At 43.2% G+C, this 24742-nt stretch overlaps 2 protein-coding genes across 7 annotated transcripts in view; one reads left to right on the top strand and one right to left on the bottom strand.

Moving 5' to 3' along the window:
* Positions 1-15163, bottom strand: part of Ikbkg (inhibitor of nuclear factor kappa B kinase regulatory subunit gamma) — an 85658-nt gene extending 70495 nt beyond the window's left edge. For 5 of the 6 annotated variants that reach the window (XM_042054375.1, XM_038316205.2, XM_038316201.2 and 2 more), the window contains exon 1: positions 14891-15163. Coding sequence is in view for 1 of the 6 variants with exons in the window: in XM_038316210.1 (XP_038172138.1) it covers positions 14891-14897 (7 nt within the window). In the remaining 5 variants the exon portion in view is untranslated. The remainder of the gene's footprint in view (positions 1-14890) is intronic. The other variant, XM_038316207.2, reaches the window with a different exon arrangement.
* Positions 15164-15232: 69 nt separating this feature from the next.
* On the top strand, positions 15233-24516 carry Fam3a (FAM3 metabolism regulating signaling molecule A). The gene is made up of 9 exons (XM_038316214.1): positions 15233-15805; positions 17660-17773; positions 18274-18297; positions 21524-21647; positions 21773-21831; positions 22217-22267; positions 22576-22660; positions 22744-22870; positions 23801-24516. The coding sequence occupies exons 1-9, from the start codon at positions 15793-15795 to the stop codon at positions 23894-23896; spliced, it is 693 nt and encodes a 230-aa protein (XP_038172142.1). The 5' UTR covers positions 15233-15792; the 3' UTR covers positions 23897-24516.
* Positions 24517-24742: the final 226 nt, after the last annotated feature.

Below are 24742 nucleotides of genomic sequence, written 5' to 3'. Positions count from 1 at the left end.
ACTGAAACAGCCTGATATTGGCACAAAAGCAGACAGGAGGACCAAGGGAACCAAACTGAAGACCCGGATGTTAGTCCACACAGCTACAAACACCTGACAAAGAAGGAAAAAATATGAAGTGGAAAAAAAAGAAAGCATATTCAACAAATAGTGCTGGCATAACTGGATATCAACATGTAGAAGAATGAAAATAGATCCATATCTTTCACCATTCATAAAACTCAAGTCCAAATGGATCAAAGACCTCAACATAAAGCCAGCCACACTGAACCTTTCAGAAGAGAAAGTGGGAAGTACACTTGAATGCATTGGCACAGGAGACCACTTCCTAAATATAACCCCAGTATCACAGACACTGAAACAATTAATAAATGGGACCTCCTGAAATTGAGAAGCTTCTGTAAAGCAAAGGGCACAGTCAACAAGACAAAATGGCAGCCTATAGAATGGGAAAAGATATTCACCAACCCCATATTGGACAGAGGGCTGAACTCCAAAATATACAAAGAACTCAAGAAACCAGTCATCAAAAGAACAAATAATCCAATAAAAATGGGGTACAGACTTAAACAGAGAACTCGCAACAGGGGATTCTAAAATGACTGAAAGACACTTTAAGGAAATGTTCAGCATCCTTAGCCATCAGAGAAACGCAAATCAAAACAACTCTGAGATTCCATCCTACACCTATAAGAATGGCCAAGATCAAAAACAATGATGACAGCTTATACTGGAGGGGATGTGGGGTAAAGGAACACTCCTCCAATTGCTGGTGGGAGTGCAAGCTGGTACAGCCACTTTGGATATCAGTATGGTGATTTCACAGAAAATTAGGAAACAACCTTCCTCAAGACCCAGCAATACCACCTTTGGGTATATATCCAAAGGATGCTCAACCTTGTCATAATAATGTTCATAGCAGCATTATTTGTCATAGCCAGAACCTGGAAACAACCTACATGCCCCTCAACTGAAGAATTGATAAGAAAAATGTGGTACATAGACACAATGGAGTACTACACAGCAGAAAAAAAAATGACATCTTGAAATTTGCAGGCAAGTGGATGGATCTAGAGAACATCATATTGAATGAGGTAACCCAGACCCAGAAAGGCAAATATATGTACTCACTCATACGTGGCTTTTAGACATAAAGCAAAGAAAACCAGCCTATAATTCACAATCCATAGACAACAAAGAGTACCCTAAGAGAGACATACATGGATCTAATTTACATGGGAAGTAGAAAAAAGACAAGATCTCCTGAGTAAATTGGGAGCATGGGGACCATAGGAGAGGGTAGAAGGGGGTGGGAGAGGAAGGGAGGGAAGTAGAGAAAAATATATAGCTCAATAAAAACAATTTAAAAATAATAAAAGTAGGGGCTGGAGAGATGGCTCAGTGGTTAAGAGCATTGCCTGCTCTTCCAAAGGTCCTGAGTTCAATTCCCAGCAACCACATGATGGCTCACAACCATCTGTAATGAGTTCTGGTACCCGCTTCTGGCCTGCAGACATACACACAGACGGAATATTGTATACATAATAAACAAGTAAATAAATATAAAAAATAAAAGTATCAAAAAAGATGGATGTGGGGTATACCTTTGTAATCCCAGAACTTGAGAGACTTTGAGTTAGGAGGATTGCAAGTTCAAGGTCTGCCTTAGCTACACAACAAGTTTTAGACCTTGGGTTACAAGAGACCCTGTCTTAAAACAAACAAAAATTGCACTAAGGGCCTATGAATTCTTGAGTAGCTTTCTCAATCACTATTTTAATTTAAGAAACTTTGTGTATGTGTGAACATGTAGAAGACAGAGAACTTTGAAGAACCAATTCTCTCAATCTTTATGTGGATTCTTGGGTTCTTACCTGCTGAGGCACCTTGCTAGCTCTCCATTTTATATTTTGAGATGAGGTCTCTCACTGAATCTGAGATTTGCCAATTTGCTTAGGTTGGCTGGTCAGTGAACTATAGGGATCCTCCTATCTTTACATCCCCAGCACTCAGATTACACATGGTCACTGTCCTGACTTGTGCATGGGTGCTGGGCACTGAACTCATGTTTTCATGTTTGTGTGACAAGCACTTTATTAGCTGAGGGAGCTCTTTGGCTCTTATACCCCACCCCAGCTTTTTGTTTGTTTGTTTTGGGGTTTTATGAGACAGTGTTCTCTGTGTAACAGCTCTGGCTCTTCTGAACTCACTGTGTAGACCAGACTGGCCTCAAACTCACGAGATCTGCCTGCATCTGTCTCCTGAAGGCTGGGATTAAAGGCGTGCACCACCATGCCTGGTGAGAGTTCTACATCTTGTTATGCAAGAAACAGGAAGTGAACTATCCCCCACACTGGTCTTAGCTTGAGTATATGGCACCTCAAAGACCACCTCCACAGTGACACACTTCCTCAAACAAGGCCATCCTTCCAAATAGTGTCACTCCTTATAGGCAATCATTCAAACACATGAGTTTGAGGGCTATAACTATTTGAACCACCACAGATTCCCTGGAACTGGAATTACAGTTGTGAGCTGCCATGTGGGTGCTAGGAACTGAGCCTGGGTCCTCTGGAAGAGCAGTTAGTGCTCTTATCCATTGAGCCATCTCTCTAGACCCAACCTCTAAATATTTCACTTTTGTTGAGATGTTGGCTAGGGAAACAAAAATGTGTGTGAGGTTCTGCATATGGATTTAGAAAACTGCTGTATGTTGTCCAGAGTGAACAGGGTGGGATATAGGAAAGTTAGCTAGTGCTGTAGTATTATATAGCATTGACATTTTCTAAAAACTCATCTTTGTCAAAATAAGATTTCATGTTTGTAACATTAAAAACAATTTGAACAGAATTTTTGTGTGTGCATGTGTTTTGTAAGGAACATTGAAAATCTGTAGCTAGCTTTCTTCTTCCTTCCTACCTCTCCTCTTCCACTCTGCTTTGAACTTTTGAATATTCTGTGTCTACCTTACACATGCTGGGGTCACAGTCATGGGTATCAGGCTTTCTCGGACTACCAGCCCTCAAATCATAACAGAGACTTCTTATTAGTTATGAATGCTTGGCCTTATCTTGCTCGTTCCACTAGCTCTTATAACTTAACTTAACCTGCTTCTCTTTATCTATGTTTTGCCTCAGAGCTTTTTATCTTTCTTTCTTTCTGTATGTCCTACTCCATGTCTCGCTTGCTGGTGGCTGGCAGCTGCCTAACTGGCTGGTTCCTGGTCTCTCTCTCTCTCTCTCTCTCTCTCTCTCTCTCTCTCTCTCTCTCTCTCTCTCTCTCTCTCTCTCTCTCTCTCCCTCATTCTCTCTTCTCTCTCCAGCCTAGATTCCACCTCCTACTTATTTTCTCTGCCTGCCAGCCCAGACACACCTATGTCTCTACTACCTAGCTATTGGCCATTCAGCTTTTTGTTAGACTAATCAGGTACCTTAGGCAGGCAAGGTAAAGCAGCTACATATGTTTACATAATTAAACAAATGCGGCATAAACAAATGTAACACATCTTTGCCTAGTTAAAGTAATATTCCCCAACAGTCATGTGCCACTACATTCAGTTTTATAATCTAGGGATTCATGAATGCTAGGCAAACATTCTCCCAACTGAACTACATCCTTAGCCCTAAATATTATATTTGGAATTTCAAAAATATGCTCTGTGTATTGTTCTAAAAGACTGTAATATTTCCTAGTTTGGGACCTTTTTAAGCTGACAGTACAACCTGGGTGTAGTTTATGTGCACTTGGGAGGCTAAGGTAGGAGGAAGGCTGCAAGTCTGGGGCCCTCCTGAGGTATAGAGTAATGTAAGTCCCATGCCAGCAGCCTGAGATACATAGTAAGATTATGACTCCAAATCTAATCAGAGGGCTGGAGAGAAGGACCAGAGGACAAGAGCACATACTGCTCTTTCAGAGGACTAGGGTTTGGTTCCTTGCATATACATGTAGCCCATAATCACTCATAATTCCAGTTCTAGGGATCTAATTTCCTCTTATGATGTTCTAAGGAACTAGGCATGCATGTGACATACATACATGTAGGCACTCATATATACACACAAAATTTTTAAAAAATCTAAAAAGAAAAACAAGCAATGCCTTCATGTTAAATCTTATAATCACAGCGTTGGGGAAACCTAGGCAGGAGAGTTACACAGGGTTTCATCTAGCATGAATTCTAATTGGTCTTAATAATAAAAACCCAGAGTCAGATATTAGGGGGTAAAAGCTGAAAGATCAGAGAAAAAGTGCAGCCAGACACTAGAGAGACCTTTTACCTCTACCAATGCTCAGACCAAAGGGGTGATCCTGTCCTCAGACTGCCTACTCAGACTGCTTCAGACGGCACCTCAGGCTGCAACCTTGGACTGCAACTGTTTCCACACACACCCTCAGACTGCATCAGAGCTCTATATCCTCCTACTTTAGATTCCTCTCTCCACCCAATCATATCCCTTCCTGTCTCCACTTCCCTTGGGATTAAAGGCAAGTATTAGGATTAAAGGTGTGAGCCACCACTGCCTGGCCTCTAGTGGCTTAGCTTTGCACTCTGATCTTCAGGCAAGCTTTCTTTCTTTCTTTTTTTTTTTTTTTTTGGTTTTTTCGAGACAGGGTTTCCCTGTAGTTTCTAGAGCCTGTCCTGGAACTAGCTCTTGTAGACCAGGCTGGCCTCGAACTCAGAGATCTGCCTGCCTCTGCCTCCCAAGTGCTGGGATTAAAGGCGTGTGCCACCACCGCCCGGCCTTTTATTTGGGGGGGAGCTTTATTTCTTAAAACACAAATACAATATCCCTACATTTCCCCTTTTTGTCTAAAATAAAAAAGACTATAAGTAATAGTAGGAAAATTATATACAGTAAGCACAGTAACTATATACACTATATACAGGTAATAAATACACCACAATGTCTAGTTCATTTGCATTTGACAAATTCAGAGAAAATACTCCATTATGTATCCTATATTGGTGAGTCCAAAGTCTTGTGCCTAATTCACTTTCTATTCTAATTTATCTTTTTATGTCTATCAACCTTATATACTTTACATTTCTTAAGTGAGTTTCTTTGAGTCTCATAAACAAGGAAAACTATAACTATCCAGTTTTCAACTACTTCAGAGAACCAAGGAGTTAGTATTTACTGAGTAAGCAGGAATTGCAAACAAATGACTTCCAAAAATGTGGGAAATGACAGAAACAGCTGGCTGTCTGGAGAGTCACCCAACGTTCATCTGCAAAGCTGGGGCATCCATCTTTGGCCTACAGATCTAGCATATCCAACAGACTTTTCTGTGAAGCAGGATGTTCTTTTTTGTCATTTTTATTATAAATTTGAGGTGAAATACTTGAGCCTCCCAAAGTTTCCACTGGAATTTGAACAGAGTTACACTAAATGTGTGGATTACATTGGGGAGTAATGAGTCCTTATAACAATTATGTCATTCCATGGGAGAAGGATCACATCTTTATGGTTAGAGTTTTTTTTCTTTTTTTTTTTACTTTTTAACTGTTTTTATTGAGCTATATATTTTTCTTTGTTCCCTTCCCTTTCTTCCCTCTCCTCTTCTACCCTCTCCCATGGTCCCCATGCTCCCAATTTACTCAAGAGATCTTGTCTTTTTATACTTCCCATGTAGATTAGATCCATGTACGTCTCCCTTAGGGTCCTCATTGTTGTCTAGGTTCTCTGGGATTGTGAATTATAGGCTGGTTTTCTTTGCTTTATATCTAAAAGCCACTTATGAGTGAGTACATATGGTATTTGCTTTTCTGGGTCTGGGCTACCTCACTTAATATGATGTTTTCTAGATCCATTTGCCTGCAAATTTCAAGATGTCATTATTTTTTCTCCTATGCAGTACTCCATTGTGTAAATGTACCACATTTTCCTTATCCATTCTTCAGTTGAGGGGCATATAGGTTGTTTCCTGGTTCTGGCTATGACAAATAATGCTGCTATGAATAGATTATTTGTTCTTTTGATGACCAATTTCTTGAGTTCTTTGTATATTTTGGAGATCAGCCCTCTATCCAATGTGGGGTTGGTGAATATCTTTTCCCATTCTATAGGTTGCCATTTTGTCTTGTTGACCATGTCATTTGCTTTACAGAGCTTCTCAATTTCAGAAGGTCCTATTTATTGTTTCTCTCAGTGTCTGTGCCAATGCATCCAAGTGTATTTCCCACTTTATCGTTTTTGAGGTTCAGTGTGGCTGGCTTTATGTTGAGGGCTTTAATCCATTTGGACTTGAGTTTTGTGCATGGTGAAAGATATGGATCTATTTTCATTCTTCTACATGTTCATATCCAGTTATGCCAGCACCATTTGTTAAATATGCTTTCATTTTACCATTTTATATTTTTTGCTTCTTTGTCAAAAATCAGGTGTACGTATGCCCACACCCATCTTTAAAATATCTTTCTTTTTCCTAAAGATATTATCTATTTTTATTTTATATGTACATGTTCATACCTAGTGACCACAGGGGAAGAAGGCATTGGATCCTCTAGAACTAGAGTTATAGTTGGTTGCAAGCTATCATGTAGAAGCTGGAAACTAAACTGGGATCCTCTGAAAGAACATAAAGTGCTCTTAACCACTGAGACAACTTTCCAGGACTCTTAAAATATCTTTCAAACATGGAGTATAGTGCAAATAAAGATAGCAATTTTCCTACAAGCATGTCATCACAAAAAATGCATTTTGTGGCCAGCAAGATGGCTTAGTGTCTCCAGGTGATGGTGGCACACACCTTTAACCCCAGAATTCAGAAGGCAGAGGCAGGTAGATCTCTGTGAGTTCAAGGCCAGCCTGGTCTATGGAGTGAGTTCCAGAACAGACAGGGCTGTTACACAGAGAAACACTGTCTCAAAATATTAATATATATATATATATATATATATGGTGTAGTGTGTAAAGGTGTGTAATCAGACTCTTTGTCAGGACTGTTGACTCCCCAGTAATGACATGGAGACTTACTATTAATTATCAAAGCTCAGCTGATAGATTAGGCTTATTTCTAACTAGCTCTTACAACTTAAATTAACCCATTTCTATTAATTTACTTTCTGACTCATGGCTTTATTACCTCATCTCTATAGTGCCCATCCTGTTCACTCTGTGTCTAATGGCATCTCTGACTTCTTCCTAGCATTCTCTCTGCCCTGAAAATCTTGCCTTGCTGTTGGCCGTTCAGCTTTTTATTAAATCAATCATAGTGACACATCTTCACAGTGCACAAAAAGATTATTTTACAACAAAGCAACTTAATAACCTGGGTTTGATCCACTGTACCCACATAATGGAAGAAAAGAACTAACTCTTGAAAGTTGTCCTTTGGCCTCCTCACATGTCTTATGGGCATGTTTACACACACCAAATTAATATTATTTGGGGGGATTGTTGGGGCTTTTGCAGGGGTTTAAGACAGGGTTACTCTGTGTAACATCCCTGGCTGTCCTGGTACTTGTTTGTAGACCAGGTCAGCCCCAAACACACAGAGATCCAACTGCATCTGCCTCTAGAATGCTGGGATTAAAGGCATGCACCACCACACCAAGCTTAATATAAGTTTTTAAATACATATCTTGCATAGAAGAAAATTTATATCTGTGGAAAAATAGTATGGTAAATATATGACTAAATCTAAATGAATCTTGGCACAGTGACAGATGCCTTCAATCTAAGAAGGATGACTACAAATTCAATACCAGCCTAGCCTATAGAGTCTGGGCAACTTAGTAAAACTGTCTCAAAATAAAAAGTAAAAAGAGGAGTATGATGGAGGACTCTCATTGGTTAATAAAGAAACTGCCTTGGCTTTTTGATAGGGCAGAATTTAGATAGGTGGAGTAGACAGAACAGAATGCTGGGAAGAAGGGAAGTTAGTCGATCGCCATGCCTCTCCTCTCTGGGTCAGTCGCCATGAAGCCAGCCACCAGGTCAGACATGCTGAATCTTTCCCAGTAAGCCACCACCTCGTGGTGCTACACAGATTACTAAATATGGGTTAAAGCAAGATATGATTAGCCAATAAGAGGCTGAAACTAATGGGCCAGGAAGTGTTTAAAAGAATACAGTTTCTGTGTAATTATTTTGGGTAAAGCTAGCCGGATGGCGGGAAGCGGCCCACCGCTCTCATTACTACAGGAGTGAGGATGAAGCTCAGTGGTACTGTCTACAAATAAAATCCATCAATAAGACTGCAGAAATACTCAATGGTAGAATACTTGTCTAGCATGCACAAGGCACTGAGTTCAATAACTAAAAAAAACTAAACTAAATGAATATTCAGTATATAAAAGTATAAAGCAAACTATACCTGTGTTGTAAATAAGGTTTAAGGGAACCTTTGATGGTTAATCTTTTTGTTTGTTAGTTTTTCTTTGTGATAAGTTGCAACTATAGCCCAGTGTCTTAGGGTTTCTGTTACTGCAGTGAAACACAATGACCAAAAAGCAAGTTGGAAAGAGAAGGGTTTATTTGGCTTACACTTCCACATCATAGTCCATCATCAAAGGAAGTCAGAACAGGAACACAAGCAAGGCAGGAAATGATGCAGAGGTCACAGAAGAGTGCTGCTGACTGGCTTGCTCAGCCTGCTTTCTTATAGAAACCAGGGACACCAGCCCAGGGATGGAACCACCTACAATGGGCTAGGCAGGCCCTCAGACATCAAAGTATTTAAGAAAATGCTTTGGGCTGGAGAGATGGCTCAGAGGTTAAGAGCATTGCCTGCTCTTCCAGAGGTCCTGAGTTCAATTCCCAGCAACCACATGGTGGCTCACAACCATCTGTAATGGGGTCTGGTGCCCTCTTCTGGCCTACAGGCATACACACAGACAGAATATTGTATACATAATAAATAAATAAATATTTTAAAAAAACTATCTAAAAAAAAAAAAAAAGAAAATGCTTTATAGGCCTGCCTATAATCCAATCTTATGGAGGAAATTTTCTTAATTGAAGCTCCCTCATTTCAGATGGCTTTAGCTTGTGTCAAGTGACATAAACTATCCAACACACCCAGGTTGGCCTGAATTCACAGTGATGCCCCATCTCAGCCTTCTGAGTTCTGGATCTATAAGCTTGACTCACCACACTGGACTCTGGTGGTTAAAACTGATTGTCAATGTATTTGGAGTAAAAAAAAAAAACACCTAGGAGATTATGCTGAGTGTGGTGCTGCACACACCTTTAATCCCAGCACTGAAGAGGCAGAGGCAGGCAGAACTCTGTGAGTTTGAGGCCAATTGGTCTACAGAGAGTGCCAGGACAGGCTCCAAAGCTACAGAAACCCTGTCTCAAAAAAAAAAGACATTGGGGATCTTGGTATGAGGAAATACTTTGTGTAAAGATCAATAAAAACACCTGTGTATGGCTGTTCAGGATTCAGTCCATCAGAAGAGGCTGGACATTCCTGCTGTCACATAGGCCTTAAAATTTGGGAGTGCCTTCTTTCTTCAACCAACCCACACTACACGGTGCAACCGGACACATTGATAAATATACCACCTGGAAATATGTGCAGTACTGTCCCAGCTAGAATAAATGAGAAACAAAAAAGGATCCCATTAGCACAGAAATTCCAGTTTTCCTCATTGGGTTAGCATCTGGATCAGCAAAGTGATGAGAGCTGTTTAAGGAGGAACACAGATCAGTGGTCATCGGGGAACAACAAAGAGAAGTAGGATGCAGGAAATATGGACAGGTAGCTCTAGGGGATCTTCTAACCACTCTTTTTTTTCCTTCCTTTTATTGTTCAGGTGCCAAAGGAATGGACCCAGAGTCTTAGCCATGCTATATGTACTCTACCACTGAGCCCCTCAGTGCCTACCTGCGATCATTCTATATTCTTCCTACCATCTTTTTTTTGCCCCAATGACTTTATTGTGCCTATTACAGAAACATGGTTGACCCTCCGACAGATGCATCATGGAAAAGTCCTACCACTAAATGGGTGGCACTCATAAAATCTACATCACTAGATTCCTCTTTGTATCTTACAAATTACAATAGGAAATATATGGCACATTCATGACATAAAAATGCATGGCCATGTGTATACAGGGGAAATCACATATATTATTGCTCAAATTTGCTGTTAATCTGCAATTGTTCTTATTCTAGTTTGATTTTCTATTACCATGATAAACATTATAATCAAAAGCAACTTAGGGAATAAAAGAGCTTATTTCATTTTATAATTCCTAGATCATAATGCATCACTAAGGAGAAGTCAGGGCAGGAACTTAAAGCAAGAATCTGAAGGCAGAAACTGAAGCAGAGGACATGGAGGAATGATATTTGCCAGTTTGTTTTCAGGCTCACATTCAGGTACCTTTTTTCTACAGTTCAACTAGGTCTAGCTGCCCAGGGATGGCACTGCCAACAATGTATTCCTGCATCAATCAGCAATCAATAAAATACCTCCACAGACATTCTCACATGTGAATCCCACCCAGACAATTCACCAATTGATGTTTCTTCTTCCCAGGTGTGTCAAGTGGACAACAAAATGAGTCAGGACAGTTGTTTAAAAAAATAAAATCTACTTTTAAAATTCGTAAAATTTAGACTAGAGATGTAGTTCTGATGTGAGATAACCATTCTGTACCCTATGAATATATTCTGCTCTCATTGGTTCATAATAAAAGCTGCTTTGGCTTATAGTAAGATGGAATATAGCTAGGCAGGGAAGCCAGACTGAATACAGGGAGAAAGAAGGGCAGAGCTGAGGGAATTGCAAGCCAGACACCCAAGAAACAAGATGTCAGAGAACCAGTAACCCACAGCCATGTAGCAATACAAAGATTAATAGAAATGGGTTAATTTAAATGTAAGAACTAGTTAGTAATAAGCCTGAACTATAGACCAAACAGTTTGTAATTAATATTGAGCCTGTGAGTGATTATTTAGAAGCAGCTTCAGGATGTGGAGGGGGCAGAGAAACCTCAGTTTACATAGATCAGATGGTAGAGTGCTTAACTGGCATGCATGATGCCCTAGATTCCATCCCCAGTGAGTACTACATAAGTCAGGCATGGTGGTACAGACTTGAAATACCAGTACTTGGGAGGTAAAGGCAGAAAGATCAAAAGTTCAAAATCATCCTTGGCATGCAGCAAGTTCAAGACCAGCTTGGGCTATGTAGTAAGATCCTGTCTTTTAAAAAGAAAGAAGGGGGGCTGGAGAAATGGCTCAGTGGTTAAGAGCACTGACTGCTCTTCCAGAGGACCTGAATTCAATTCCCAGCATCCACATGGCAGCTCACAACTGTCTGAAGATCCAGTTGCAGGGGATCTGACACCTTCACACCAATGCACATAAAATAAAAGTTAAATAAACCATAAAAATATTTAAAAAATAAAAAATAAAAAGAAAGAAGAGAAAGAGGGTCAGGGAGATGGTTTAGTGGCTAAAATACTTGTCATGCAAACAGGAGGACTTACATTCTTTGAGGGGGAGGAGGGGTTGTTTGTTTGCTAGGTTTTTGTTTTGTTTTGTTTGAGATAGGGTTTCTCTATGTAGCTCTGGCTGTCCTGGAACTCACTATGTAGAACAGAGTGGATTTGAATTCACTAGATCCACCTGCCTCTGCAGGGCTCCTATGCTGTTCTTATCCCCAGAATCCATGTGAAGCAGGACAGAGTAGCACCTGCCTGTAATTCCAGCACTCCAGTGGGGAGATGGGAGACAGAGATTAGAAGCTCTTGTGCCTTCTATGGAGGCATACACAGCAATAAAAAGTGACACTGTCTCAAACAAGGGGGAAGTTGAGGACCAACACCCAAGGTTGTCCTTTGATCTCTACACATGTATACTGGTACATATATGTCTACACTCAACATATAAGAACATGGACACAAATACACACATACATACATACATACATACATATATACATACATACATACACACAATAAAAAAGAGAATTAGAACATTATAATAAATTTTAAAATCTTACAGGGTATGTTGTCATGGATTTAATTCCAAGACATGGAACGTAGAGCAGGAGAATCAGCAGTTCAAGAATACCCTGGAGGTTGAGTGGTGGTGGTGGCGCATGCCTTTAATCCCAGGTCTCAGGAAGCAGAGTCAGGCAGATATCTCTGTTCAAAGCCAGCCTGGTCTATATAGCGGGTTTCGGGGCAGCCAGGGCTACACACATAAGTCTTGCCTCAAAAATTAAACAAATAAAAAGAACAGCCTTGAAGCTGATCTGATGGAACTCACCTTTACTCCTAGCACTTTAGAGGCAGAGACAGGTGGATCTATATGATTCAAATCCAGCTTAGTCTACAAAGCAGGTTCCAGGTCAGCCAGGACTACAGAGTAAGATCCTATCTTAAAAAATAGCGATGGTGGTGCACGCCTTTAATCCCAGCATTTGGGAGGCAGAGGCAGGCAGATCTCAGTGAGTTCGAGGCCAGTCTGGTCTACTGAACGAGTTCCAGGACAGCCAGGACTGTTACACAGAGAAACCCTGTCTCTCATTTTCTGGGTTTTTTTTTCGAGACAGGGTTTCTCTGTAGCTTTGGAGCCTGTCCTGGAACTAGCTCTTGTAGACCAGGCTAGCCTCAAACTCACAGAGATCTGCCTGCCTCTGCCTCCCAAGTACTGGGGTTAAAGGCATGCACCACCACTGCCTGGCTGAGAAACCCTGTCTTGCAAAAACAAAAAACAAAACAAGGGCTGGAGAGATGGCTCAGAAGTTAAGAGCACTGGCTGCTCTTTCAGAGGTCCTGAGTTCAATTTCCAGTAACCACATGATGGCTCACAACCATCTATAATGAGATCTGGTGCCCTCTGGCACGCAGGCATACATGCAGGCAGAACATTATATACATAATAAATAAATCTTTAAAAACTCTTCATGTTTCTATTGGCATACATACACACACACACACACACATATAAGTATATATATGACTGGGTGGTGGTGACACACACCTTTAGTTCCAGCACTTGGGAGGCAGAGGCAGGCAGATCTCTGGGAGTTTGAGGCCAGCCTGGTCTACAGAGTGAGTTCCAGGACAGGCTCCTTTTTGTGTGACTCTGCAGGGTAGGAAATTGACCCTAGACCTACAAGGAGATTTAAACTTCCTCTGCCTGCTCTAAGCAAGGTACAAGCCTTGTTTTCTAAGCACCACTAATCTAGTAGATACGTGGGTGACCTATCAGTTTTTAGGATATTAGTAGCTGGCAGCTTCTACTGAGCCCTACTGAGGAGGGCATTGTGCCCAAGGTTTGATGCCAGAAGTACATGAGGCCACCAAACTCAGTGACAAAAGCAAACACAATCCCCTGACTACAGCAGAAGGCTGCTAAAACAGATGGCCTTGACCATGGTAAGGAGAGTGCCTATGAAGGATTGTCAGCCAATATGGAAACTACTATATTCTTTCTAGATTCTTTTTTGGTTTGTTTTATATTCATTTTGTTATTATTACTATCTTATTTTTTTCTTTACTCAATGTTTTCTTTTAAAAATTGTAATTATTGTGTGTGTGTGTGTGTGTGTGTGTGTGTGCGTGTGTGTGTAGGAGGAAGTCAGAGAAGTGTCAGATCCCCTGAAGCTAGCGTTACAGACAGTTGTGAGCAGCCTGATGTGAGTGTTGAGAATCAAACTCTGGTATTCTGTAAGAATAGTTATGTGCTCTTAACCACTGAGCCATCTGTGCACCACACGCAAGCCTAATGCCTGAGGAGGTCAGATTAAGTCATCAGATCCCCTGGAACTGAAGTTACAGATGGTTATGTGGGTAGTGTAAAAATGAACCTGGGCCGGGCGGTGGTGGCGCACACCTTTAATCCCAGCACTCGGGAGGCAGAGGCAGGCGGATCTCTGTGAGTTCGAGGCCAGCCTGGTCTACAAGAGCTAGTTCCAGGACAGGCTCTAAAAAAGCTGCAGAGAAACCCTGTCTCGAAAAAAAAACAAAAACAAAAACAAAAAAAAATGAACCTGAGTCCTCTGAAAATAAGAACAAAATAGTCTTAACCACTGACGCTTTTTTTTGGAGTGGGGGGTTCAAGACAGGGTTTCTCTGTATGGCCCTGACTGTCCTGGAACTAGCTCTATAAACCAGTCTGGCCTCGAATTCACAGAGGTCCGACTGCCTCTGCCTCCCTAGTACTGGGATTAAAGGCGTGCACCATCACCACCATCCAACAATTTTTTTGAAGATAGGTTTTCATGCAGTTCAGGCTGATTACAAACTCCTAGCTGATACTGTCCTTGAATTCCTGATCTTCCTGCCTCTACTTTCCAAATGCTGGTATTAAAGGTGTGAGCTAGCACACCTGGCTCCATTCCCAGACAAGGTCTAATGAAGTTCAGGCTGACCTCGAACTTGATAAATGGCTGAGAATGCCTTAAACTCTTGATCCTCCTGCCTCCACCTCCCAAGAGCTGAGATTACAGTATCCAAGCTGAAAATGCTATGTTTAACCAAAACAGTGCTTCTGTAAACTTTTTCTATATTTTGGAGCATTACCTAAGTGGGGTAGAGTTCCTGTAAATCACTGGGTCAAAGGACAGGAATGTTGTTTTACTTGTGTCCAGCTGCTGCCTGAGAAGACAGATTAATCCAGCTGAAAGGACTGTCTCAGCTGCCCTGCCACTCTAGATGGTAGAGACAAAAAGCTCAAGCATGAAGATGGATGGTAACGTTCCAGACAGCCCCTCACTGAGTGATACATAAAACAGAAAGAACACTCTCTGGGAAAAAATACACACATACACACAAAGCAGAAAGACAGCAACCAACAGCTCACCCTCTAGGATTTAGGCTTTGTTTTACCTCCATATGTGCTTTCTGGACTTCCCATGTTTTTAAAGAACACATGTCAACCTTACATCATTATCTGTGTCCCCAGGTCCATCCTCTTACCAGCCATGAGAGCTCCAATCTCAAGACACAAGCAGAGTTTCAGCTCACCAAATGTAGAAATGGAAGATCTCCCACCGAAGAGAATGTGTGGAGGCAGCCGGGGAGCTGGGTATGGTGGTTTGCACCTATAACCCCAGCATGAACTATAGGGTATGGTACCAATTTATTTTTTTAAAAAAGTGTAGAAGGAGATTCATCTGGCAGCAATGACTCAGGCTCTTTCTAGGAAGCTAGGAGACTCAGCCGAGCTCAAGCAGCAGAGAAACAGCTTCTCCAGGCACCTCCCACCTAGCCTCTGGTGAAGAGGGAGGAGGCGGATCTGGAGGTGGAGCATACGTGAGGACCTGAGGCCCCACAGCACAGCCTACGGGCCTATGGCGAAGCGGCGCCTATCGGCTGTGGCCCTCCCTGGGCCGCCATTGTCGCGCCTGTTAAGCTTGTCTACGTGACTCGTTTGCTTCACCTCGCCGGCCGAACGAGATCACTGGGAAATTCCCTGATCCGGTCTGCGTCTCCCTTCACCCAGGCAACGTCCTTGGCCGCCGGGTCTCTGTCACCAGCCTCGAGAGGACGGATCCGAGCCCCGGGCCTAGCACGGGAGGGGCCCGGGTCTGGGAGAACAATTGCTACGTTCCAGTCCTGGAGGCTTCTGTTAGCCAGACTGTGAGCCCTGACGGGTTCCCAAGGCCCTGCTGGCTAGGCAGTGGTGCTTCTCCCAGCGCTCATGAAGAACTGAGCCTAATCTGGTGTCTGGAGGAACAAGTTGTAGCACCGATCGCGCCCAGCACAGACTTGCCCCTTCCCCACCACCCAAACCTACTCTCCTGCTTCATTCCTCCCAGATCCCACGGTCCCCAAACAGTGCACCTGCCGGAGGTCCCAACCCAGCGGGAGAAGTGGACATGAGGTTGGCAGGTGGGTGGCTTACACAGCGAACGGAAGAGAGTCCAGGTGTCCTAGTGGCTGTGTCTGGACGGGCCCAGGTAGTCACTGGTTTGTTACTAATGGATGGCTGTGCACAAGCACTTATTTTATGAGCAAATTCTTTCACCTCTAAGGATTTCAGCTTCCCAAACTATAAGTCAAGGATTGATATTTAGTCAATTGACCCAACTCAAATAACAGACCAGATGCTTTTTGGAAAATGACTTGTGAGGAAAAGGTTCCAGAGAATCTAGTGACTGGGTCGGGAGGGGTGGAGAGTAGAAGCAAAGAGATATGGACTTAGAAGAGAATTGACATAGGTGCCTGTGAGGTTGGATATGATCCAAGTGGCTGCCCTGCTGTCAGCTGGAAAACTAAGATGAAGATGCCTTGTGGGGATGAAAATGGTTTGTGGAGGGGACTGACTGGGGTAAGAGTAGAATTTGAGAACTGGCAAGGTAGCAACTTCATGGATAAATCCTGGTAAGGGTAGTAAGGAACTGACTGGGAGGATGTGGGTTCAAGACAGATCAAGACTAGAGCCAGAAAATAAGTGTCATTGTCACATGGTGTTTAACTTGATAACTGTGGTAGATGAAATCTCTCATAAACAGAATATGCAGACAAGAGAAGGCAGTCTGAAAAAGAATAGCTTTTAAGGAGAAAATAATCAAAGATGGCCTAACCAAAAAAAGAAGAAGTCTCAAAGAATCAGGTCAAGAGACTGTGGTGTCCAAGAAGCTAGCAGTGAAGTGTTTGCATCAGGATGGCTAGGGCAGCCCACTGAGATGTCGAAAAAGAGCAGACAGGCAATCAGAAATGTGACATGAAAGTCATGGATGGTCTGGTTTGGAAGGTCATTTGTTTGTTGTTGTGGTGGCAAGACCAGATTGGTAGAATTTTGGGAGAGAGTGAGGGGTGAGATAATAGAAATCACAATGTAGATGACTTTTTATGTGTATGCTGGGGGTGGAACCCAGGGTCACATGCATACTGGACAAAAGCTCCATCACATAGCTATATCCCCAGCCAGAGTATAAAGTTTTAAAGAATTTGGTGGGGAAGTGGAAGGTGAGGAGTCAGAAAATGAGATTTTTCTTGCAGGAGCTCTGTTTCATCTTTATCTTATTAAGTTAGGACCTTTTAATAATCTGAAAGTGAGATAGAAAGAAGGAAGGAGCCTTAGCACAGCATACCTAAGACAGGAGAGAACTTAATGGATCTTGAAGCAAGTAGAAGAACTGGTTTTTATTTTTTAATATTTATTTATTTATTTATGATGTATAGTGTTCTGCCTGCATGTATGCCTGCAGGCCAGAAGAGGGCACCAGATCTCATTTCAGATGGTTGTGAGCCATCATATGGTTGCTGGGATTTGAACTCAGAACCTCTGGAAGAGCAGTCAAGTGCTTTAACTGCTGAACCATCTCTCCAGGCCTGAGAACTGGTCTTTAAAAGGAATATAGATCCTCCATCAGAACAAGAGGAAAGGAGAGGCAGATGGTTGAGTTGGAAATACAGACAGTTTCAGAGGCAAGATGCTGAACTTGGTGATAAGGAACCTATTCAGAGCTTGAGTTCTAAAAGGTTCCTCCCAACCTGCTGGGGAGAACCAAACAGAGCAACCTCAGCATTTGAACTCACTTTCTTCCCTCCACAAGGAGGAAGGGAGTTCAAGTCTCCTTCTTGGGTCTAGTGGGTAGCAATGGGTTCCCCACCTTCTAATCCTGCCATAACTTGTTCCCAAGTAGAAGGGGAGATCTGGTCATGTAAGGCAGTGGGTCATTGCTGTGTTTGTTCACTGGTATCTGAGATGGACCTGCCCTGTGTCTACCCTGCCTACAGGCCCCCTGCGCATCGTGGCCCTAATCATCACTATGGGTCTCACCTGGATCCTAGTCACCATCCTCCTGGGTGGTCCTGGTGGTGGCCTTCCTCGAATTCAGCAGTTCTTTACCAGTGAGTGTGGGAACCCTCTTGCCTCACTAAACAGGTTAAAATATGGGGTGTGATGGTTGGGTTGTCCATCCCCTTCTTAAATAGCTTCTTTTTGCTGCCCTCAGCCTATCTTCTAACACAAATGCAGCCTTGTTGTCCCTACCAACTGACCTAGAGAGCAACACCCCCTAATTGCAATCCAATATTGAGTAGAAATTGATAGAGTGAGAGTAAGGAGTGGAAAGCCCTCCACTAAACATTGATCATCTTGGACTTTCTGCTGGGCTCTGACATACACAAGGGATTCTGCATCTTAGTACCAAGTCAACTAAGCACTACTTATAATTCCAATTCATCCTTTTCCTGGAGCAGGCAGTTTTACATCAGGGCATCATTGAGACTTGAGCGGGGAACATGCCAAGTGTAGCCTGATTTGGCCCCAAGTCCGTGATCCTGGCTGCTCTGCTATATAGGCTCCTGGAGGCCTCCATGCTAACAGAAACAACCCTCTGTATCCACAGGCCCAGAGAACTCAGTTACAGCAGGTAAGCTTCCTGTCCCTTCCCTGTCCCCTCCTGTGCCTGCATATCATACTGCCTTTTGTGACACCCCCTGCCTGCGCCACCTGCCCACCAGGCCTTCTGTTGTCCATCTGACCCTCTAGCCACTAGCTGTCATAGCTTTCTGTTCTGTGAACCTAGTAAATAAGCTATCCACCATCAGAAGGCTAGAGAAGCAGGCATAGTAAAAAAGAAAAAAAAAAACACTCCCATTCTAAATGGATGACACTGGAGAAAGGAAGTAGGGCACTCATGGTTCTAAGCAAATCCCAAACATAGCAGGGCAAGGCAATTTTTCTAGATTTCAAGTTCTAAAAAGAAATGTCTGTGTTCAAATACTCTGCTTCTAGATCCACTAAAGTGACCCCATCCTTTGGAATGGGAGATAGTGTCACCCTCTTGGCTTGAACCCTCTTTGGCCTCTTCATTCCTGGCTCTATATTCAGAATCTCCCTTCCTTCTTTCTTTCCTTCCTCCCTCCCTTCCTTCTTTCTTTCCTTCCATGTTTCCTTACTTTCTTGCTTCCATCCTTATATTCTTCTTGTCTCTGTCCTTTTCATAGACTGATAGTGTTTCTGTTTGTATAAACTTCTAACAAAGTTTGCTGGCCTCTCATGGGATTCATGAGAGCCCAGGTTATTTAAGACAAGAGAATCATCCCATTTCAAATCCAGGCTTCTGAGAGGAGGGAGCACATCCACACTTACACATTTCATTTCCTTAGCAAATCCTTTAAAAAATTATTAATTAGGGGGCTGGAGAGATGGCTCAGAGGTTAAGAGCATTGCCTGCTCTTCCAAAGGTCCTGAGTTCAATTCCCAGCAACCACATGGTGGCTCACAACCATTTGTAATGAAGTCTGGTGCCCACTTCTGGCCAGCAGGAATACACACTGACAGAATATTGTATACATAATAAATAAATAAATATTTAAAAAATTATTAATTATATATACAGCATTTGCCTGCATGTATTCCTGCAGGCCAGAAGAGGGCATCAGATCCCATCATAGATGGTTGTGAGCCACCATGTGGTTGCTGGGACTTGAACTCAGGACCTCCAGAAGAACAGTCAGTGCTCTTAACCTCTGAGCCATCTCTCAGCCCCTCCTTAGCAAATCCTAAGCCAGCCATCCTCTTTGTGTTCTCTCTAAAGGATGCTTTTTTAAAAAAAAAATATGATGCTAGAAATTGAACTCTACACTGAGCTATTTTCCTAGCCCATAAAATATCTCAGATTTTTTTTGGATAGAGTTTCACTCTATAGCACAGACTGGACTTGAACTTAACTATGTAGCTCTCAAACTCTCAGTGATCCTCCTGTGTTACCCTATCAAATGCTGGAATTACAGGTTTGGACTGCTTTCTCGGTTTTTTTTTTAAAGTTATGTATTTAGTATACAATATTCTGTCTGTGTATATGCCTGAAGGCCAGAAGAGGGCACCAGACCCCATTACAGATGGTTGTGAGCCACCATGTGGTTGCTGGGAATTGAACTCAGGACCTTTGGAAGAGCAGCCAGTGCTCTTAACCTCTGAGCCATCTCTCCAGCCCCGCTTTCTCGGTTTTTAGACTATAATTAGGCTAACATTTTCTTTCTTCCCTTCTTTTTTTGTGACAGGGCTTAATGAATCCCAGACTATCATTAAATTCACTATATATTCAATAGTAACCTTAAATTCTTGATCTTCCTGCCTCCATCTCCCAAGTGCTAGAATTTGTTTTCAATCTTCATGTTCTAGCTCCTTCTGTCTGCTCTCATTTTACAATGAACTGCAGCAAGCAAAAAAAATCCCCATTATAGAGATAATACCTTTACCACTGTTTGAGAGTCTCCTCTGCTAAATATACAGAACAATTGACACTTTATAACAAGAATGACCTTTCCTCCCACGCCCAGTTAATGGCTTCTTCAACTTCCTTCTAAGATCTCACCAAAAGAGCTGTAATATTCATGTTCCTATCAACACTTTGTTTAGGATGATGCAAGTGAAAGATTCAACAGAAGAATCTTTCTCTATTGCTCTTTTTTTCCAAGCTTGCACCAAAACTGTGTGTACTACCCATTTTGCTAAATCTGTTTTAATACAAAGACTTACTATGTAGCCCAGAATAGCCTTGAAATCATGATTCTCCTACCTCAGCCTTCCCAGTGGTGGGATTAAAGATATGCAATAGCATATCTGGCTTCACTCTGTATTCCTATTAGCAGGTTGTTTTCCTTTTTTTAAGCAGTATAGGCTCTTTCTACTCTATACCTCAAAACTCTTCATCCTTTGTCCACTCAACCCAGTGGCAAATCCATTTCCACATTCTTGGGTATTTGTGTTATTTGTTTATATAAACCCTCCAATTCCTGGCACCAAAACGTATATTAGTTTCCTAAAGCTTCCCTAAGAAAAGTAGCACCTTAAACAAACCAAAATTTACTTTGTTACAATTCTGGAAGCCAAGAGTAGGAATGAAAGTATCAGTAGGGCTGTGCTCCCACTAAAAGCTCCAGGTAAGGGTCTTTCTGTGCCTCTGCAGATCCTAGAAGCCTTCTATGTGCCTCATCTTGTAGCTGGCACCACTCTTACTTTTGCCTGTACTATCTCACAGCATTTCTTTCTGTGTGGTTTTATCTCTTCTAAGGATACCAGTCACACTGCATTAAGGATTCAACATAATCCAGTATGACCAGAACATAACTTACCCGTCTTAAAGACTGTTTCCAAGCAAGACAACATTCTGAGTAACTAGGAATTCAGACTCCAGAATATTTTATAGGGTCATAATTCAAGCCATTATAGAGATCATCCCCACCCACATCCTGAAGAAATCCAGAGGCTAGCAGAGCCCCCATGCTCCACCCACCTACCTCAGCTCATCTACTTTGGTCTGACTGTGTACCTCATCCATGGAACTTCCACCCTGACTTTCTGGACCTCTGCTTTTTTTCTGGCTGTATAAGGGTTCCAAGCCAACTCTCAACCCCCATTCACTTTTCCTACCAGTAGCAAAAAAGCTTTATTCTTGGTGTTCCTACACCCTTGCCAACTTACTACTTGGAAGCATCCCCAGCTTAGGGTGTGAGCCCCACCCACCTCCTTCCCCAGTTCCATGCACTATGGCTGCTCCTTCAGCCCTATGGCTTGTCCTGACCTCCACCCTCAGATCTTAGGTGACACCAGGGCCAGGCACATGGGTCACATCTGCTATCATTACTCAGAACCAAGGGCCAGGAAGTACAAGTGCGGCCTGCCCCAGCCATGTCCTGAGGAGCACCTGGCCTTTCGCATAGTCAGCGGGGCTGCCAATGTCATCGGGCCCAAGATCTGCCTCGAGGACAAGATGTGAGCATATGGGCTGGGAAGTGGGAGGGGAACTTGAGGCCAGGTCTGCAAGGGCCAAGGGCTAAGGGCTATATGAGGAAGAGATATCTGATATGACCACAAGAGATCTTCTGCCCCCCTGCTAGGCTCATGAGCAGCGTCAAGGACAATGTGGGCCGTGGGCTGAACATTGCCCTGGTGAATGGTAAGTCCTCCATGTTGTGGGGTCAGCGTTCAGACCATAGAAGCAGATTCATGCTATGGCCTGCCCCCTCCACTCCATCACTCCCTATGCAGGTGCAGGTGGCTTCTGGGTACTCCCAGGGAGGCTTGGGGTAAAAAAAAAAAAATCTATGCCACCTAAAAGCTCTACAAAGGAAGTTACCCAATGAATAACCAGTAGTGGTGGATGCATAGAGCCTCATGCCAGAGGCTCCATGGGCTGTAGCTCTGTGACTGAAAGGATGACAGGGCAAGTTTGAAGCTTCTGGAAAAGCTACCACCTTCCATGTTTGAGCCCGGGCGAGGGGCTGAAGCAGTAAGCATGTCCCAGACAGTTTGCTTAACAGGTCTTCCTCTTCTTGCAACAGGGGTCAGTGGTGAGCTCCTGGAAGCCAGAGCCTTTGACATGTGGGCTGGAGGTGAGTAGCCACCACAGCATCCTATTATATATTTTCTACCTGAAGCCCTGCCCTCTGTATCTTTGCGTTCTTATAGCTTTGGGTTCACAAAATATAGGAGATAGGGGATCTCTGTCTGGAGGCTATGTTTTGTGACCAGATGGCCGTAGCTCCTTTACCAGTTTGTCTGTGCTCATACTGGTAGCCCTTAATGTGGAATAGCCCTTGCCCAGTCCCTATATTGTTTTCCTCATTAGAATATTGTTTGGTGGGGAAGGGCTGCTCTGTGGAACCTAAAGCTCCATTGTCTGTGGGCCCATCTCCAACAGATGTCAATGATCTCTTGAAGTTCATCCGGCCATTGCATGAAGGTACCCTAGTGTTTGTGGCATCCTATGATGATCCAGCTACCAAGTAAGTAACTGTCAAGTTTAGCTTCAGTGTTGTCCCAGTACAGCTACAGTCCCAAGTTCATATTTCTTCTTACTGTGTGACAGGATGAATGAAGAGACCAGGAAACTTTTTTCTGAACTGGGCAGCAGGAACGCCAAGGAACTAGCCTTCCGTGACAGCTGGGTGTTTGTGGGAGCCAAAGGTGTACAAAACAAGAGCCCCTTTGAGCAGGTACAGCAGATAACCTGGCACTTCTGCCCCCTAGCCCTGGTAACCTTGCCACCCCTTCTCTTTACACCAAAGCTTCCCTGAATACATATTTCAACCTAAAGAGTCTTTAAAAGTCAGAATGCCCATTGATTATAACTAAGAAATCTTTTTCACAGATGTTATCAGGATGCTCAGTTCAGGGATGTAGCTCATTTATGGTAGGTGTTTGAACAGCATACATGAGGCCCTGCATTCAGTACTTAGCATTGTATAAAACTGGGCATGGGGACACACCTGTAATACCAGCACTGTGGAGGTAAATGCAAAAGAATCAGAAGTTCAAGATTATCCTTGGTCATATAGTGAATTTGAGGCCAGCCTGGGCTACATGAGATACTGTTTCAGATTTAAAGAAAAAAAAAGATGTTCATTACCATCCTAGCTTTGTCACAACCTGGTTTCCCAATTTATGTTACACCCTTCTTTCTCAATCTTCCATGGGTTCACTCTTAGGCTAAACCAGTTATATGTTGTGCTAGGGGCTGCTAAAGAGGGGAGGGCCCCTGGTATCATCCTTACCTAACAGGGCTCCCAGCAAAAAGTCTTATGTAGCCCCCCAAGTCCTGCTCTCAACAAATACAAATTTCTCCATAGCTGTGGATGACAAAAAAAAAAAAAAACTTCAAGCTCATGCCCTCCAAGACCCTTCACCACAAACTCGGCAGCAGTTTCCAGCATTTCCCTGAAGCCAGGGCCACATGGACTCCCTCCAGTCCACAAAGCTCATAGTCCTGGTGTATGTCAGGCCCATGGTCCATCCCCAGTTCACTTGTGAGAGAATAAACCACTGCAGCCATCCCATTTTCCCTGAAGGGAAAGACACAAGATTGAAGAGTACCCTGGTGATTGGCCCCTTAGGGCTAGGTCATAACTTCCTGTTAACCCCTACAGCATGTGAAGAACAGTAAGCACACCAACAAATATGAGGGCTGGCCAGAGGCCCTGGAGATGGAAGGCTGTATCCCTCGAAGGAGCATGGCGGGCTAGCACAGCAGAGCCCTGGGACCAGACTGAAGGAGGCAGCATGGCACCAGTATAGGGTGGGAGCCTTGCCCCATGCCCAGGCATGAGGCTCCCCCGCCCCAACACATCAGGGCTCAAAAGTGACTTCAAGGTGATGAGAGCTGCAGGGCTGGGCCATTTCACTTTGTCACGGAGCTTAGGTAGCTGTGTCCTTGTTTTCCTAAAGCTGATCCCACACTCAGTTCCACCCAGCCCCTTCCTCTGCCCCTCCTGTGTCATCTTCTATTTCTTGAGTGCCCCCAGAGGCAAGGGTCTTCAGTGCTTGCTCCTTTCACTGGAGCAACCAGTTGGGAGGTTAGGACATCTTCCAGAACCTCTCCCTCCCAGAGGCACTGCCCTGCCATCCAACCCTGTTTTCAGTGTGATCCTTTTTAAGTAAGCCATATCAGAGTTTAATCAGATCACTTCTGCAAACCTGAATGGATGACTGGCTTTTCGTGCCTAAGTAGCTGGAGTCCAATCAAAGTTCCTCATAAAGTATATGGTAATATGCAGATTGTCAGAGAGCTCATCTTCTAAATGACCTGTTTGTTAATAAACTAATCAATTTCAGTGGAATAAAATGCATTCAGATGTTGTCCTCAGTGCAGAGTCAAAGGTGGTGTTGTGGGGGCTGGAAAGATGGCTCAGAGGTTAAGAGCATTGCCTGCTCTTCCAAAGGTCGTGAGTTCAATTCCCAGCAACCACATGGTGGCTCACAACCATCTGTAATGGGGTCTGGTGCCCTCTTCTGGCCTGCAGGCATACACACAGACAGAATATTGTATACATAATAAATAATTTTTTTTAAAAAGGGGGGGCTGGAGAGAT

Source organism: Arvicola amphibius, chromosome X, assembly GCF_903992535.2.
Source record: "Arvicola amphibius chromosome X, mArvAmp1.2, whole genome shotgun sequence".
NCBI lineage: Eukaryota > Metazoa > Chordata > Mammalia > Rodentia > Cricetidae > Arvicola > Arvicola amphibius.
The sequence above is the reverse complement of the archived record's forward strand: the minus strand, read 5'-3'. Positions and strand labels throughout refer to the sequence as shown.

Coding starts and splice junctions, on each gene's coding strand:
- Fam3a (XM_038316214.1), top strand. Junction 21,648..21,772: donor ATCTGCCTCGAGGACAAGAT/GTGAGCATATGG, acceptor CCCCCCTGCTAG/GCTCATGAGCAGCGTCAAGG. Junction 22,871..23,800: donor ACAAGAGCCCCTTTGAGCAG/GTACAGCAGATA, acceptor TAACCCCTACAG/CATGTGAAGAACAGTAAGCA.